At 49.1% G+C, this 14,746-nt stretch overlaps 1 protein-coding gene across 16 annotated transcripts in view; it reads right to left on the bottom strand.

Moving 5' to 3' along the window:
- Positions 1–14,746, bottom strand: part of PCSK6 (proprotein convertase subtilisin/kexin type 6) — a 208,113-nt gene that overhangs the window by 31,886 nt on the left and 161,481 nt on the right. For all 16 annotated transcript variants that reach the window (XR_014070285.1, XR_014070284.1, XR_014070287.1 and 13 more), the window contains 2 exons: positions 8,899–9,087; positions 6,472–6,608 (listed from right to left, as the gene is read on the bottom strand). Coding sequence is in view for 8 of the 16 variants with exons in the window: in XM_081546615.1 (XP_081402741.1) it covers positions 6,472–6,608; positions 8,899–9,087 (326 nt within the window). In the remaining 8 variants the exon portion in view is untranslated. The remainder of the gene's footprint in view (positions 1–6,471; positions 6,609–8,898; positions 9,088–14,746) is intronic.

Here is a 14,746-nt window from a genome sequence, read left to right on the forward strand (position 1 = left end):
TGCACTTGTGGGACGAGGTGAAAAGCGGCCGAGCATCCAGGAGAACCCACCGCATGCCACGTAGTGCTGGAAACGCTCACACCCATCAGGTGCCCAAACATGCACGACGGAGTTCCTGTCACTCACAGGGTCCCCCAGGCTATACTCTGTGGAGCTGGAACTGGGACCCAGGCCTTTTGACATCTGCGTTCAGGCTCTTTGCACCAAATCACACTGTGGCCCCAAGTGCAGAACACCAGGCACACTCGGGAACTTCCACTCGCTTGCTCGTTACCCTGATACAGTAAACCCTACATGCGAACCTTCAAGTTGTAGGTGTTCAAATATGTGAACATGTGTTCACAAGTCCACTCATGAGAGTCAGTTCGCATGTGTGGTGTACACCATCACATGCGCGTGCCCTCTACACGTGGTTGTGCTCGTGTGTACTTTACTGTACAGTCCTGCATACAGGATAGTAGTGCTGTGTCTTTATTTCAAGCTCAGGATGTCTAGAAGCAAGTGTAAAAGCAGTGGTGATGTAGCTGGTACTAGTGTACTTTTCAGGGTACTGTACTGTAAGATTAAAACTGTTTTCTCTCTTTTTTGTGTTTGTTTTTTATGTGGTATTTGTGTGAATAGTATTATACACCTACCACAGTGCGGTACTATATAGCCAAGTATGTTAGTTGGGCACCTGGGCTGACTTTGTTGGACTCAGGAACAAATTGGACTTATAATGGGGCTCTCAGAGTGGCACTCATTCATATGGAGGAGACTTACTGTATTTAACTGTCCATCTCTGTTTTAATTTATATTTTCTTTTATTATTGCAAAAATTAAGTGTTATTTGCTCAGTCATGTTCAACCCTGAGCAACCCTATGGACTATAGCCTGCCAGGCTCCTCTGTCCATGAGATTATCCAGGCAAGAAGATTGGAGTGGGTTGCCATGACCTTCTTCAGGGGATCTTCCTGATTCAGGGATTGAACCCAGGTCTCCTACATCGCAGGCAGATTCTTTACCACTGAGCCACCAGGGAAACAGCTTTCGTTTACTAGTTGTCACTTTTCTTATGAATTGCTTTTTTAAGCTCTCTGCCTATTTTTCTAGTGGGAAGCTTTGCATCTTTCTTAGCAATTTGTGAGATTTCTAGACTTCTTAGTGATTATTTATATATTAAAACATTAATATTATATATTAATATTGTCTGTCTGCAGTCATCTAACCATGGGAGTTGAGATGTTACAGATGAAGAAGGTGTCTTCCTGCCTGTGTATCGGAATTTTTTATATCAAAAACTGTTTAATTATCTTCCCTGGGAAAATGAATTTTTAGCATATTGACAACTCAAATAATGACTGTTTACTGATGAGCAAGATTTAGTAAAAAAAAAAAAAAGTAGTTTGATTTATTAAATAAGCAATTAAACCAATGGTGATTAGACTTTTACTCCTCCGAGTGGAGAAGTAAAGAAATGAACTAATGAAGTAAGAGCTTCCGATTGTGAAGTCTGGTCCTTGGGGCAGAGTCAAGGCTCTGCTCAGAGGGGCTGGCTGGTGGAATAACAAGGAGTTGGGGTGCGGGTGGGTAGGCAGAGCAGTTTGTATGGTCTGAGTCCTGGTTGTAATTGAATGCACCCCCCCCTTAGAGTATGCTCATTCTCACAGCAAGTCCTTGACATAAAGAGGTAAATCTGCCATTACATGCAGATGACATGGAACTATCTATAGAAAACCCTGAAGGTTCAGTTTAGTAAACCCAAGAGCTATCAGAACTGATAAATGGCTTCAGTGAGGTAGCAGAATGCAGTGTTAGCATACAGAAATTGGTTGCATTTCTTTACACTAACAATGAAATATTGAGAGGAAATGTAAAAATAAAACAATCCCTTTCAAAATCACATCAAAAAATAAAATAAAATACTTGGGACTAAACCTGACCAAGAAGGTGAAGGGATTATACGCTGAGAACTATAAACATTAATAAAGGAAATGGAAGATGATTCAAAGAAATGGGAAGATATCCCATGCTCTTGGATTGGAAGAATTAACAATGTTAAAACGGCCATGCTACCCAAAGCAGTCTACAAACTTAATGCGATCCCTATCAAATTACCTGTGATATTTTTCACAGAACTAGAACAAATAATGTTAAAATTTATATGGAACCAGAGAAGACCCAGAACTACCAAAGCATCCTGAGAAAAAAGAACTAGGCAGGCAGTATATCCCACCTCCTGTTTTTGTAAAGTTCTGTTAGGACAAGTATGGTCTTCATTTATGTATTTCCTGTGGCTGTTTTTGCACTCAAATGGCAGAACGCAGTTGTTGGCACAGAGACCAGAAAGCCCCTCACAGAAACATGTGCAGTCCTTGGGCTGCAGAGAAGTGAAAAAAGCCATCTATGAATTACTTGAGTTTGTCCAAAATATTTTGTAAATATTTTTCTAATTTTAATATTATGGTATTTTTTGCCAAACAGAAGTTTCTACTTGTATGTGTATAAATCCACCAAGATAATGATTTCCTTTCCAAATGGTGCACCAACTGTCAATAGCTTTTATCCAACACTTTGTTTTTGCCCCATCAGTTAGAAACACTTCACTCAGTGTGTCTACATGCCTCGGCTATGGTCCCCTTGCCTCATCTGTCTATTTCGGCACCAATGCCACAGTTTTTTAAAAAAATTATTTTTAATTGGAGGATAACTGCTTTACAATACTGTGTTGGCTTCTGCCATATAACAACATGAATCAGTCATAAATGTACCTATGTCCCCTCCCTCCTGAAGTGCCCTCCCACCTCCCACCCCATCCCACCCCTCTAGGTCATCACAGAGCACCGAGCTGAGCTCCCTGTGCAATACGGCAGCTTCCCACTGGCTGGCTGTTTTACATATGGTAGTGCATGTGTTTCAATGCCACTCTCTCAGTCCGTTCCTCACACTCCTTCCCCTGTTGTGTCCACAAGTCTGTTCTTTCTGTCTGCATCTCTATTGCTGGCCTGCAAACAGGTTCATCAGTACCTTTTAGATTCCATACATATGCGTTAATATATGATATTTGTTTTTCTGACTTCACTATGTTTAACAGGCTCAAGGTCCATCTACCTCATTAGAACTGACTCAAAGGCATTCCTTTTTATGGCTGAGTAATATTTCACTGTGTATATGTACCACAACTAATTTATCCATTCATCTGTCGATAGACATGTAGGTTACTTCCATGTCCTAGCTATTGTATATAGTGCTGCAATGAACACTGGAGTATGTGTGTCTTTTTTGATTATGATTTTCTTAGGGCGTAGGCCCAGTAGTGGGATTGCTCTATCATATGGTAGTTTTATTCCTAGTTTTTTAAGAAATCTCCATACTATTCTTCATATTGGTTGTATCAATTCACATTCCCACGAACTGTGCAGGAGGGTTCTCTTCTTTCTATCACCTCTCCAGCATTTATTGTCAATTTTTTGATGATGGCCATTCTGACTGGTGTGAGGTGATACCTCAGTGTTGTTTTGATTTGCATTTATCTAATAACGAGTGACACAGCTTTTTAATTATTATAGTTTGAAAATATGTTTAAATATCTGCATTTAATTCTTTCAGAATTTTTTTCCCTAGTCTACTCTTTCAGAAAACTTCATGATCATTCAGAGCAACCCTCCATCCCTTAGTTTCAAGGTGATATTTGCTGGGAGTGTGTTAAAATGGTAGATTTGTTAAGAATGGATTAATTAATGATACTGAAGCCAGGCAGACAGTATATAGAAAAACTCTTAAAGATTGATAACCATCTATTCTAAGTGCCTATTGTGTTTCAAGAGCTCTGTTGAGTTAAAAAAAAATATAGGGCCATGTCCACACCCATGGGTCACAGTGAGGTCTCAGAAGTCAGGTGCCCCCTGGAGCCTCAGGCCAAGGAGAAGGGAGGAGCCCTGACCCTGGTGCAGCAAAGCTCCAGGTTCCAGGCACCTGTGAGCCTTTGTTATTTCATTTGATTTTTATCTCCTAATTGCAACACTTAAAAGCAAAAAACCCAACCACAAACACCCTAAAGCCAGATATGTGAAGACAGGCCACAGGGATAATGAAGGAAACCTCTGGGTCGGGACTGATAAGGGTGTGCTGAACAGGAATCAACTGAAATGCCGCAGGCAGAGGCAACCCAGCTGTGAGCCGGGTTTGTACCTGATCACACTCCTAACCTGGCCTGCAGAGGGAGTGATTCAGAGAAGACACACCATTTCTTTGGCCTAGGAGCTGAGGAGGAAAACGATGTCCTCCTCAGGTGAAAGAGTTTTAAAACACGACACAAACCAGGCTGGGAATGATAGGAGGCAAGCTCTGTTTGAGGGAGGGAGTCATTCAAGGACTTAATTACCCAACCAGCCCTGGCTCTGGTCCCACTCGTGCAGCGCTGTCATCCAGCGCACCTCTGAAGTGAGTTGGTTGTTTTCTTTCTTCAGCAATTAAGATTCAGAGAATGGAGTGGACAGAAACACACAGCACTGATCTGCACTCTGGTGCCCCACGCACTGGTTCTAGGGATCATGGCAGAGGAAGGACTGGCCACATTTTCTGAGGGTGGTGGCTCTGTGCTGCTGCTGTATTCCTGGCCCTGAGGCCAACGGAGACCCGGTGCTCAGGGGCCACCCTGCCCTGATGACCAGTGAGGGAATGGCATGCCCAGCACCAACCACGTCCTCAAGGTGGCTCACAGGCCTGAGTTTCTCCTGGGCTTTGGGGTCAGCATCGGGGGAACCCCTGGCCATCCTAGGTCACTGTCTGGGCCCCACCACGCTGACCTGCATGGTTCAGGACCTGGCCCTCACTCTTCCCCTCCTGGCCCCTCTATGTGCAGAGAGCCAATGGAACCAACGCTGGCTCCACCCGGATGGCCAAGACTGGGGGCCTGTTCCTGTCCTGCATGGGGAGTAGGCGGTATGGCTTGTCGACACTCATTGGACACCCCTGTTCCCACAAAGGCCACCTCAAGAGTGGTGTCTCTACAGGTGGAGCTCACACACATGAACGTGCCCCAGGGGCCACTGAAGGGTCGGGAAGACGCTCTGGACACTGAAGGGAGTGTCCCCGTCCCCCAAAGTCCAGCAGGTCAGGCAAGTCCAGAGCTAGAAGGCAGGTGTTTACACTGCTCTGGAGAAGGACAGTCTTTCCAAAAAATGGTGCTGGGACAACAGGACCTCCATAGACAAAAGAAGGAACTTGGACTCTCACCTCATACTATACACAAAAAGGGATTAAAACCAGATCCAAGTCCTAAACCAAGGAGCTAAAACTATAAAACTCCTGGAAGAAAACAGTTTTCAACGTTCGTTACCTCAGGTTAGGCAATGGTTTCAACATGATGTTAAAAGTGAAGCAAAACTAGAAAAAATAAATTGAATTTCCTCAAAATAAAAAATGGCTGTGTCAAAGGGCATTATTAATAAACAACCCAGGTACTGGGGGAAGTGGTTTACAAATCGCATTGTCTGGTAAGGGTCTAGTGTCCAGAATATTTAAAGTTCCTTTAACTTGATGACAGAAGACAAACAAGCCAGTTTATAGGTGGACAAATGACTTGAACAGCCATTTCCCCAAAGAAGGGATAAAATGGCCAATAAGCACATGAAAACATGCTCTACATCACTAATCATTAGGGAAATGCAAATCAAAACCACAGTGAGACACCACTTTTCATCCACTAGGATGGTTATAACAAAAGAGAGTGCTGGTAGGGAACTTAAAATCCTCCTATCTTGATGACAGGAACTGTCTGGCCACTGTCTGGCCACTGTCAAATTTCCCAGCAATTCCTCAAAAAGTTAAATACAGACTTACCATATGGCCCAAGAATCCCACTCCTAGGTACACAGCCCAGAGAACTAAAAACATACGTCCATACAAAAACTTGTACACGGATATTCATAATATTAGTAGCTATGAAGAGAGAAAAAAAACCCAGTTGTCCATCAAGTGATGAATGAATAAGCAAAATTCGGTCCATCAATACAACGGGAGAGTAGTTAGTCATAATAAGGAATGAAGTGTTGACACCGGCTATAATACTGATGAACCCTGAAACACGATGCTACACAGAAGAAGCCAGTGAGAAAGGTCACAAATACTGATTCCCTTTATATGAAATCCCCAAAAGCGGCAAGTCCAGAAATAGAACATAGGTTAGGAGCTGCTAGGGTTGCAAGGGGTGGGGAGTGGGGTGACTGTTGAACATGTAGGGACTCCCGCCCTGGGATGATGACCAAGTTCTGGAATTAGACGGTGTGATGGCTGCACAATATCGTGAATGTACTGAAAGCCATTAAACTGTGCACTTAAAAATGATTAAAGCAGTGAAATTTATATTATGTAAACTTTACCTCTAAGAAAAAGCAAAGAGTGGTTGAGGTACTGTGGCTGAGTCAAGTCTAGGGTTAACCACAGGGTTGAAACACAGGAGGTGCTGGGACCATCCCAGGAGCCACTGACCTTGCTTCTCCGGGTTGCGGACCTGGGACGGCATGTCTTGGATTTCCAGCGTCCATTCCCCCTCAGCCTTCTCTCCCCAGCAGTGCACGGTCATGAACTCCCAGTTTGTAAAGCCTTCGTTGGAATGATCCAGCAATCTGCAATCGCAGTCGTGGGGTCAGTCCAGAGGCGCCCAGAAGGGATGGTGGGTGGACCCTGGCTGTGCAGCACCACCCTGCAAGGTGCCTGCACCCTCAACCTTGGCGGGGCCCCAGGCGCTCACTGAGGAAGGCAGCCAGGCGGCTCTGGTGGCGCCCAGCATGAGATGGGGCTCCATCAGTGGGGGGCTCCTCCCCCACCCTAGCTCTCACACGAAGACTCCAGGCCCAGGGATCTGCTGCAAGTCCCCCTCCAGTGACTGGCAGAGCTGAAACGCCCTCTCCTGTCCTGGGTTCTCTCCATCACCAACAAGCGCCCCCATGCTCCACCCCAGGAGGGTTCCACAGAGCTGTGATCCCAGTTCCTGGACACTGGAAAGTGATGGCAGCAGGACCACACCATTCCTTCCTGGAAAGCTGCAAAGGTGGCATGGAGAAGGCCCTTCCGAAATGCTGACTTCTGGAGTAAAGGAAACACTCACGTTGTCTGAGAGCAGCGCTGTTCTCCAGAAGATAGAAATGAGGAACGTGAACCACTGCTCAGCCTCGTGGAGAATATACCCTCACTTGGGCCCCAGGGCTTAGCAGGTCCTCTCAGGTGCACGTGGGGAGAGGAGACAGCCCGGAGCCCTGCCCCCACCTCTGGGTCCTCACAGGTGCACGAGGGGAGAGGAGACACCCTGAGCACTGGCCTCACCCCCCCCCAGGTCCTCACAGGTACACGTTCCCCTCGGGCCTTCCTGCTGGACTTTCAGCCTGGGTCCACTTTCTCAAGCTTGCTTCAGGCAGAAACAGGGAGCAGCTCACGGGCGCCCTCTATCTCCAGCCCTCAGACCCTGAGAAGAAAGGTTCCCAGACTCCTCATCTCACTCTTCCTTCACAACCTGTCTATCTCTATTTCTAATGTGTAGGGGGCTCTTTACTGAAACTCAGATGTTTCATGTGATGTCAGACTCAATTCCCAGTTGGGGATTCTCTAAATGTCCACCCTGCAGAAATGTTTACAAACGGAGCATGCTCTACACAAACACTGCAGGGAGGGGAAAACTGATACTTTCTTCTAAGAAACCACCAAGGTCAAGGCTGATCTTCACACATGACACCCAATGAATGTAAAATAAAGACAAGCTCTTTCTGGGACTGAGGGACTTAAGACATCCGCTTACTCAAAGAAAAAGAAACCTAGAAACCTGAAAAAGCCGCTGAATTAAGCAAGATCAGAAATAAAGTAGAAGGTGATGATCCCACACTTGATCTTAGCTGAGAGGTCAAAAAGTGACTGGGTCCTGAAACAGAGACTCCTGCTGTAATCCCACAGTCTGCCCTGGAAAAACCCAACTCCCAAGATTCAGATGACAGCCTGGGCTCAGAGTGACCCAGGGCACAGGCAGCTAGGAACCAGGTGAGCCCAGGTTCATAGCCCTCTCATCTCGGAGCTCCCACCCTGGGCCTGGGCAAGGAGTGGGAGTCAGGAGGGGAGGAGCACAGAGTCTGGGCCAGCACTTCCAGTGTGTCATCATATGTAGTTCTCGTAACTCTGCTAGCTGAGATGGAGGAACCTCAGGACGCCTCCAGAGCCAAGGAGCAGTGGCAGCCCCCTGCGCCTGCTGGCCCATGGAGGAGCAGGCTGCGAGCTCCAGTCTCTGGGTCCCAAAGCCCATGCCCGAGAGGTAACCTCATGAGGGCTGGGAGATGAGCAGCCCCACCTGGCCTCAGCTGGTGCAGGGACAGGCCCTGGGCGCTCTAGTGAGTGTTTGCCCGCGGAATACAAGCCTGCTACTGGACAGCTTCCAATTTCTCAAGAAGACTAGACTTGTGGATTTTTAAAGGAAACCTCTAAAAGTTCTAACAACAACAACTCTGGTTGCAAAATAGCACAAAGCTGCAGCTTGCCGGCTGGCACCCTCAAATGCTTGTGCCCACACCGGCCCCCAAGTACAGAAGGTGGCCTGGGCCCCCTCCAGAGGGGAGACATCACTGTCACCCTTGTGCTATGAGGGGGAGCCCAGCAAGGGAACACATCTCTCCACCAAACAGACAGCCAAAGCCTCTATCACTGCCCGCAGCCAAAAGTGGAAAAGGTTCTGGATGGGTCTGAAGGCTAGGATGCAGGAGGCTATTTCTTAGGTTTAGGGGGCTGCGTGTATGTGTCTCCAGAGCCCCCAACATGCTGGTGCCTTGCAGAGCCCTGTGACACTGAGCTGCGCCCGGCCCCTATCTACCCCTCACCCAGCCAACCCCTCCGGATTCCATCCCCTAGCCCCACCGGCCCCTGCCCATCTGGACTCACCTCTTCGCCAGCAGCTGAGACCTGGTCCCAGAGGGGGATGTCAGGTGGATCTGCAGGTCCCCACGGCGCGGGTGAGAGATGGAGACGCGGGCCACCACATGCTCCAGGAAGCCCACGCGCTGGTCCGAGTGGTCGGCGCAGGCAGTGGTCAGGGCGGTGGTCCGCAGCGTCTGCACCACCGGAATGCTCCTGCCAGGAGGGGGGAGGGCTTAGTGTAGGGCTCCAAACCCCTAAGTTGTGCACCAGGGTACGGGACAGACCTCCCGGCCAAAGCCCCTTGTGTCCCCCTCTTAGACACGTCTGTCAAAGTCACATCACCTACCCTGAAGGGACTGATCATTCTGGGATTTGCTCAGAGAGACTTAAAGATTGTCTTCCTGTGCAGACGCAGCCTGCATACCCAGAATTCAACCCCTTCAGTGTCGCCAGCTTGGTCTCCTGAGCAGCCTGGGATACACGAGGCTTTAAAACACTGCCACTCTGTCTTGAAGACTGACCTTGAAGATACAGGTCATGATGCCAAATGCTAACAACAGCAAATACTTCCAGAGCTGACTATATGATAGGCACTGGCCCCTGGTCTGAATACTGACGAGGACTGACCCATTTAACCCAGAGAGGTCACAGAGCTATGGAGGGGCAGAGTTGGGACACATGGACACATGTGAGGCTCTGAATCCCCTGCATCCACCTGAGCCACCCTGTCCTGCACAGATGTCTGCATGGACCCACAATCACGTTCAAGGAGCCAGGAAGGAGGAGAGGGACAAGGGACCTGGGGTCACTGGTGGAGGCCATAGTGACTGGACCAGAGGACTCTTTGCGGAGGCTGGATGGAAAGTCTGCTCTGGACGGTCCTGCTGGAAGTCTGGCCCCCCCTCTCCCACCCCACAAAGGGAGTTTGTTCTCTGAACAAACCCAGGGGAGTTGACCATCTGGGGTGGACTCTGGGGATAGGCACCATATCCCGATCCCTCAGGACTCAGTTCCTCCAGGGTTTTCTCACCCACTCCCCAGATGGAGCAGACAAGCCTTCCCCTGACACTGCTGCAGAGCCGGGCCAGGCCACCCGCCGATGCTGCACCTGCACAGCTCACTCTGATGGCCTGCGAGCTTAAGAAAGGCCACCCACTGCCCAGCAGCACAGGAGTAACTCTGCGACGCTGGGCCAGCACTCAGTTTACTGTGGGGAGCACTGTTTCCACTCTGCCCGACTTCCCTCTGGGGAGAGGGCTTCCCCCAGAGGGAGCTCCTGTGTGGGCTCAGTGACTCCGGAATTAAATCGTTTAGCTTGACAGGGCCTGAGTCATAAAAAAACAATCAAAACACTTATAAACAGTGATGTAATTCCCCCCGGAGACTCTCTAAATATTTGAAAACATGACTTGTATAGGTCGTAAACTGACTGAGAGATGCTTACTTCTCCTAGTGCTTCTCCCAGGTTTTACTGTCAGTGTTTAGTGGTCAGCAGCCCCGCCCAGCCCCATGGGGATTCACTCATCTCCAGGTAAACTATTCCCGCCTCCTGCATTGAGGAGGCAATGTGGGTGCTGGGGAAGGAAGTGGTGGACACTCCCCTGTGAAGACTCACTAAGCAACCCTACATTCTACTCAGCTGAAAAGCAAGACGGGGATGAAACAGACACAAAAGTCACAACCAAGCCCCCACCCCCAAACATCTGCCAGCTGGGATGGGGAGCAATCACTCTGCTCTAGAAACATATCCCACCCAGGAAACCCCATGAGGGGCCTGACCTCAGGGTACATGAGCAGGAGTAAAGACCCCTATGCCCCCCACAGCTGCCTCCCCAGCCTGGCCTTGGAGCTGATGCTCCAAGAGGAAAGCGCATTATAGGGAGCGCACGTGGCATCCTCACTGAGGTTGGCAGAGCCTCTCGGGGACCCCAGCTGCTGGCCCTTCCTGAGGGCACACAAACTGGCCAGGCTGAGCACAGAAGCTGTGGGGTTTCAGTTAAATCATACACAGAAACACAAACACAGGTAAGCTGCACGTTAATCACAAAAGCTGATCTAGAGAGATCGTAAAGCTCCCAAGATAACTGAGGACGTTCTTCTGCTAATAAACTCTGAAACTGTCATCTGTACACAAAGCCATCTCTCCAGGACCCCAGGGAGCCTGAGGACTTAAGGGGTCCCTTCAGACCCAACGATATTCAAGCTGTGGGGGCTGCCCTCCTGGAAAAGGGCTCTGGGGACGGAGATGTGTCACTTCCTGCTGAGCTGTGCCAGACTCAATGCTGGACCCTCCAGGTGTTCCTTCATCCTACTCCCCTCAGCAGCTCCCCCCTCAGGGAAGGTGGGGAAGGGTGACCAGCCCAAAGGCTCGTATTCACTTCCTAGATCTTGCATTCAGCTTTCTCTAGTACATGACACCATCTGATTGCTCGTATATCTGTAGTGACAAGTTCCCAATTTACTAAATTCAAGGCACTCAACTAGTCACTGTGCTTATAATCTTAGAGCATCCAAGTGACATTCAGAACCAGAGGCAGAACTGTTTTCGAGTAAACCAAAAAGCAGGAGAAGCTGGGCAGCAGCAGGGGGTGCCCCCCACCCCCTCCGCTCTGCTCAAGCTGGGAGGCCACAGCAGTCAGCACAGGGACCTCCCTCCACTGCCCTGCTTTACAAATTGTCTGTGGTAACCCTGCAGCAGCCAAGTCTGTTGGCAACAATTTTCCAAAAGTATTTGGTCATTTCGTGTTTCTCTGTCACATTTTGGTAATTCTCACAATATTTCAAACTCTTCAATGAACTTTGAAGTTTTCACACTTTTAATAAAGTTCTGGTGATGTTTGATGTACTGTTGTAAAAAGATTATGACTCACTGAAGGCTCAGATGATGGTGAGTCTTTTTTTTTTTTAGCAGTAAAAGTCTTTCTTTTTTTTCCTTTTTAGCAGTAAAGTACTTCTTACTAAGGTAGGTACATTGTCCTCTTAAACACAGTGCTATTGCACACAACCGACTACAGTGTATTAGAAATGTAACTTCTGTATGCATCAGGAAACCAAAAAGTTCATGTGACTTGTTTTATTGCAGTGACCTGGAACCGAACCCGTAACATCTCCCAGGTCTGTCTCACTTTGCACTCCCACCTTGAAGACCCCTCCCCAGCTTAGTTTCAAGCCCAGACCTGCATCCTGGCCCAGAGTGTTTCAGAACCCCCGGGAACCTCGCCTGTATCTCTCCAGCGTCTATGGTGACTTCCTAGAACACAACTACTGTGGACAACGAAGACAACTGTATCATCCAAGTTCCAATGCTCATCTCAGAAGCAGGGAGCATTGGACTTCCCTGGCATTCCATTGGTTAAGACTCCGTGCTTCTACTTCAAGGAGCACGGGTTCAACCCTGATCTGGGAAGATCCCATAAGCTGTGGAGCAACTAACCCCGTGCACCACAACTAAGGCTGTGTTCTGCAACAAGAGAAGCCATTGCAATGAGAAGCCCGTGTACCACAACTAGGCAAAAGCCTGCGCAGCAATGAGGACTCAGCACAGCCAAATTAAAAAAAAATATTAATAATTTCCAAACCTCACACTCATGTTGGAGGTTTTGAGTGAGTGAATCCATACACACAGTGCTTAGAACAAAATCTGGCACACAGTAAGTGCCTGACAATCATCACCCATCGACCCACTACATATTTATAAGCAGAGCTGTTATAAAAAGGCCATCACATGTGGTCTGGTTTAACAATAAGTGTAAACAGCATGTGGTTAATGCACAGTTAATTCTTGAACATCTAGAAATAGATGTTCTGCTTTGGAGCTAACCCTGAGTCAAAGCTTTTAGTTTTGAAGTATCTTTGCATGGTGGGTGTGAGTTCTCTAATAAAAGACAAGCCACACTAAACTACACACTGTCTGGATGGTAACCTTCCAAACCTGCTGAAACCGAAGACGAGCAGGTCAATTCTTCTTGCTTTAGAAGACTCTGGCTGTCTTTTAGCATGGAGTTAGGAGGCACAGACGTCATCAACAATCCAGCTGTAGCTGGGTCTTTAAAAACATAGGGACATGCTAGCTAGAAAATCCTACAGATCAGATAAGATTCTTAAAAGCTGGGACTCTTTTTCCTTCACGGGAATTATACTAAGCTTGATTTTCACTTTTAGAAAGGTTATAAAAGTGTCACTTCACCCTTTTCTATCTGACACTCCTAGACTTTAAAATAATTTTGCATAGGCAGATGGCACTGGTCATGACCCTATTTACCTTCCATTAATTGACAGAAACTTCTAAGGAGGTTTAAACCGTTTGTGCCCAAGACCAGTCAAGAATGCCATCCTTGTGTGCCTGCAAGTCACAACAGAGGCTGGGTCACCTGTATGGCCTATACAAGTCATTCTCGAACATGAATGTGCCTGGCAAGGTCGAGGGACTTGCCTTCCTGCTGGGCCAAGACTCCACATTTGATGACATCTGCTCAGCCATGCTCTGGAGAAGGAAATGGCAACCCACTCCAGTGTTCTTGCCTGGAGAATCCCAGGGACGGGGGAGCCTGGTGGGCGGCCGTCTCGGGGGTCGCACAGAGTCGAACACGACTGAAGCGACTTAGCAGCAGTAGCAGCAGCTCAGCCATGCTCAGCCCCGATGCCTGCTCTGTGGGTGGCGGGGGGCTGCCCCACGGTGGGGGTGGGTGAAGGCTGTAATCAGGTAGTCCAGGTAGATCTGGAGATCAGTGCCTGGGAACAGGAGTTGGGGAAGGGCTGGCCCCTGGGGGTGAAGGGAGGGCTGGCACCTGGGGAGTATGGGGAGCCTAACCCATCTCCTTCCTCACCACCCCACTCCCAAGGGCGCCTCTCTCCTGGCCTCTCCTGGTGGCTCCACGGCCTATTCCATGACCTTCGGGGATGCCAACAGACACAGGCTGCCTCCCTGCCAGCCAGACCCTGGATGCACAGTGTTCAGACAAGGGGGTCAGCATGGCCTTTCTGCAGAGAATGACTCAGCACGGCCTTTCTGCAGAGAATGACTGACAGCTCCCCCGACAGTCCCTGATGCCAGCCTGCCCCCTGCCTCCATCACTGCCTCTCTGCTGTGCTGCTGGCCCTCTGCTCCTCTGGCCCGAGCCTGACTCAGGTTTGGGGTGGCGCTGGACAGAGCCCGCCAGCAGAGGGACACCAGCGGGGCCTAAGCAGTCCTTCAGGGCACAGAGGGGATGACGCCCATGCCCGAGCACAGGCTGGATCTGCAGAGAGGGCAGTCCTGGGACTGCTCTGGTCACGGTTGGGGCGACCGTCTCCCTGGACAGGACATACCCCAGGGAGGACTGAGGGGTGGACAAGGGTGGAGGGGTGTTGGTGCTCTTCATTCCTGCCCTGCATGTGACCAGGGACACCCAAGCCTCTGGCCCACAACCCCACACGACCTCACCAACATCACCGCAGACTTGCCAGGACGCCTGCACTTAATGCCAGTGAACACGCTTCTCTGAAGTTCACAGTGGGGTGGACTGTTCCTTCCACTCAGGAGGGAGGGCAGGGAAATGAGTCCCATGTGGGTACAAAGGTCTGCACAAGATGCCCAAGGAGGGCCCCTCCTCCCCCTTCGCTGTCTCTCCCTCCCTGTCTCCCTCTCTCTCCTTTTCTCTCTCTGTCTCTCTCTTTTCTCTCTCCTCTCTCTCTCTGCTCTCCATGAGAAGCCCTAAAGCTGGGTCTAGGACACTCACAGCGTTCCTGGATTCCACCATGAGAAGGAGAAACCAGAAAGAGGCTGAGAGAATGAACAGCCATCCTGGGGGACCACTGGACCATGAAGCATCCTTGGAGAGGGAGCAAGGAGAGGCAGGGGAGAAGCAGGTGTGTGGGAAGACTTCCTTTTCAT

Source organism: Giraffa tippelskirchi, chromosome 12 (genome assembly GCF_054371585.1).
Source record: "Giraffa tippelskirchi isolate mGirTip1 chromosome 12, T2T-mGirTip1v1.2.pri, whole genome shotgun sequence".
Taxonomy (NCBI): domain Eukaryota; kingdom Metazoa; phylum Chordata; class Mammalia; order Artiodactyla; family Giraffidae; genus Giraffa; species Giraffa tippelskirchi.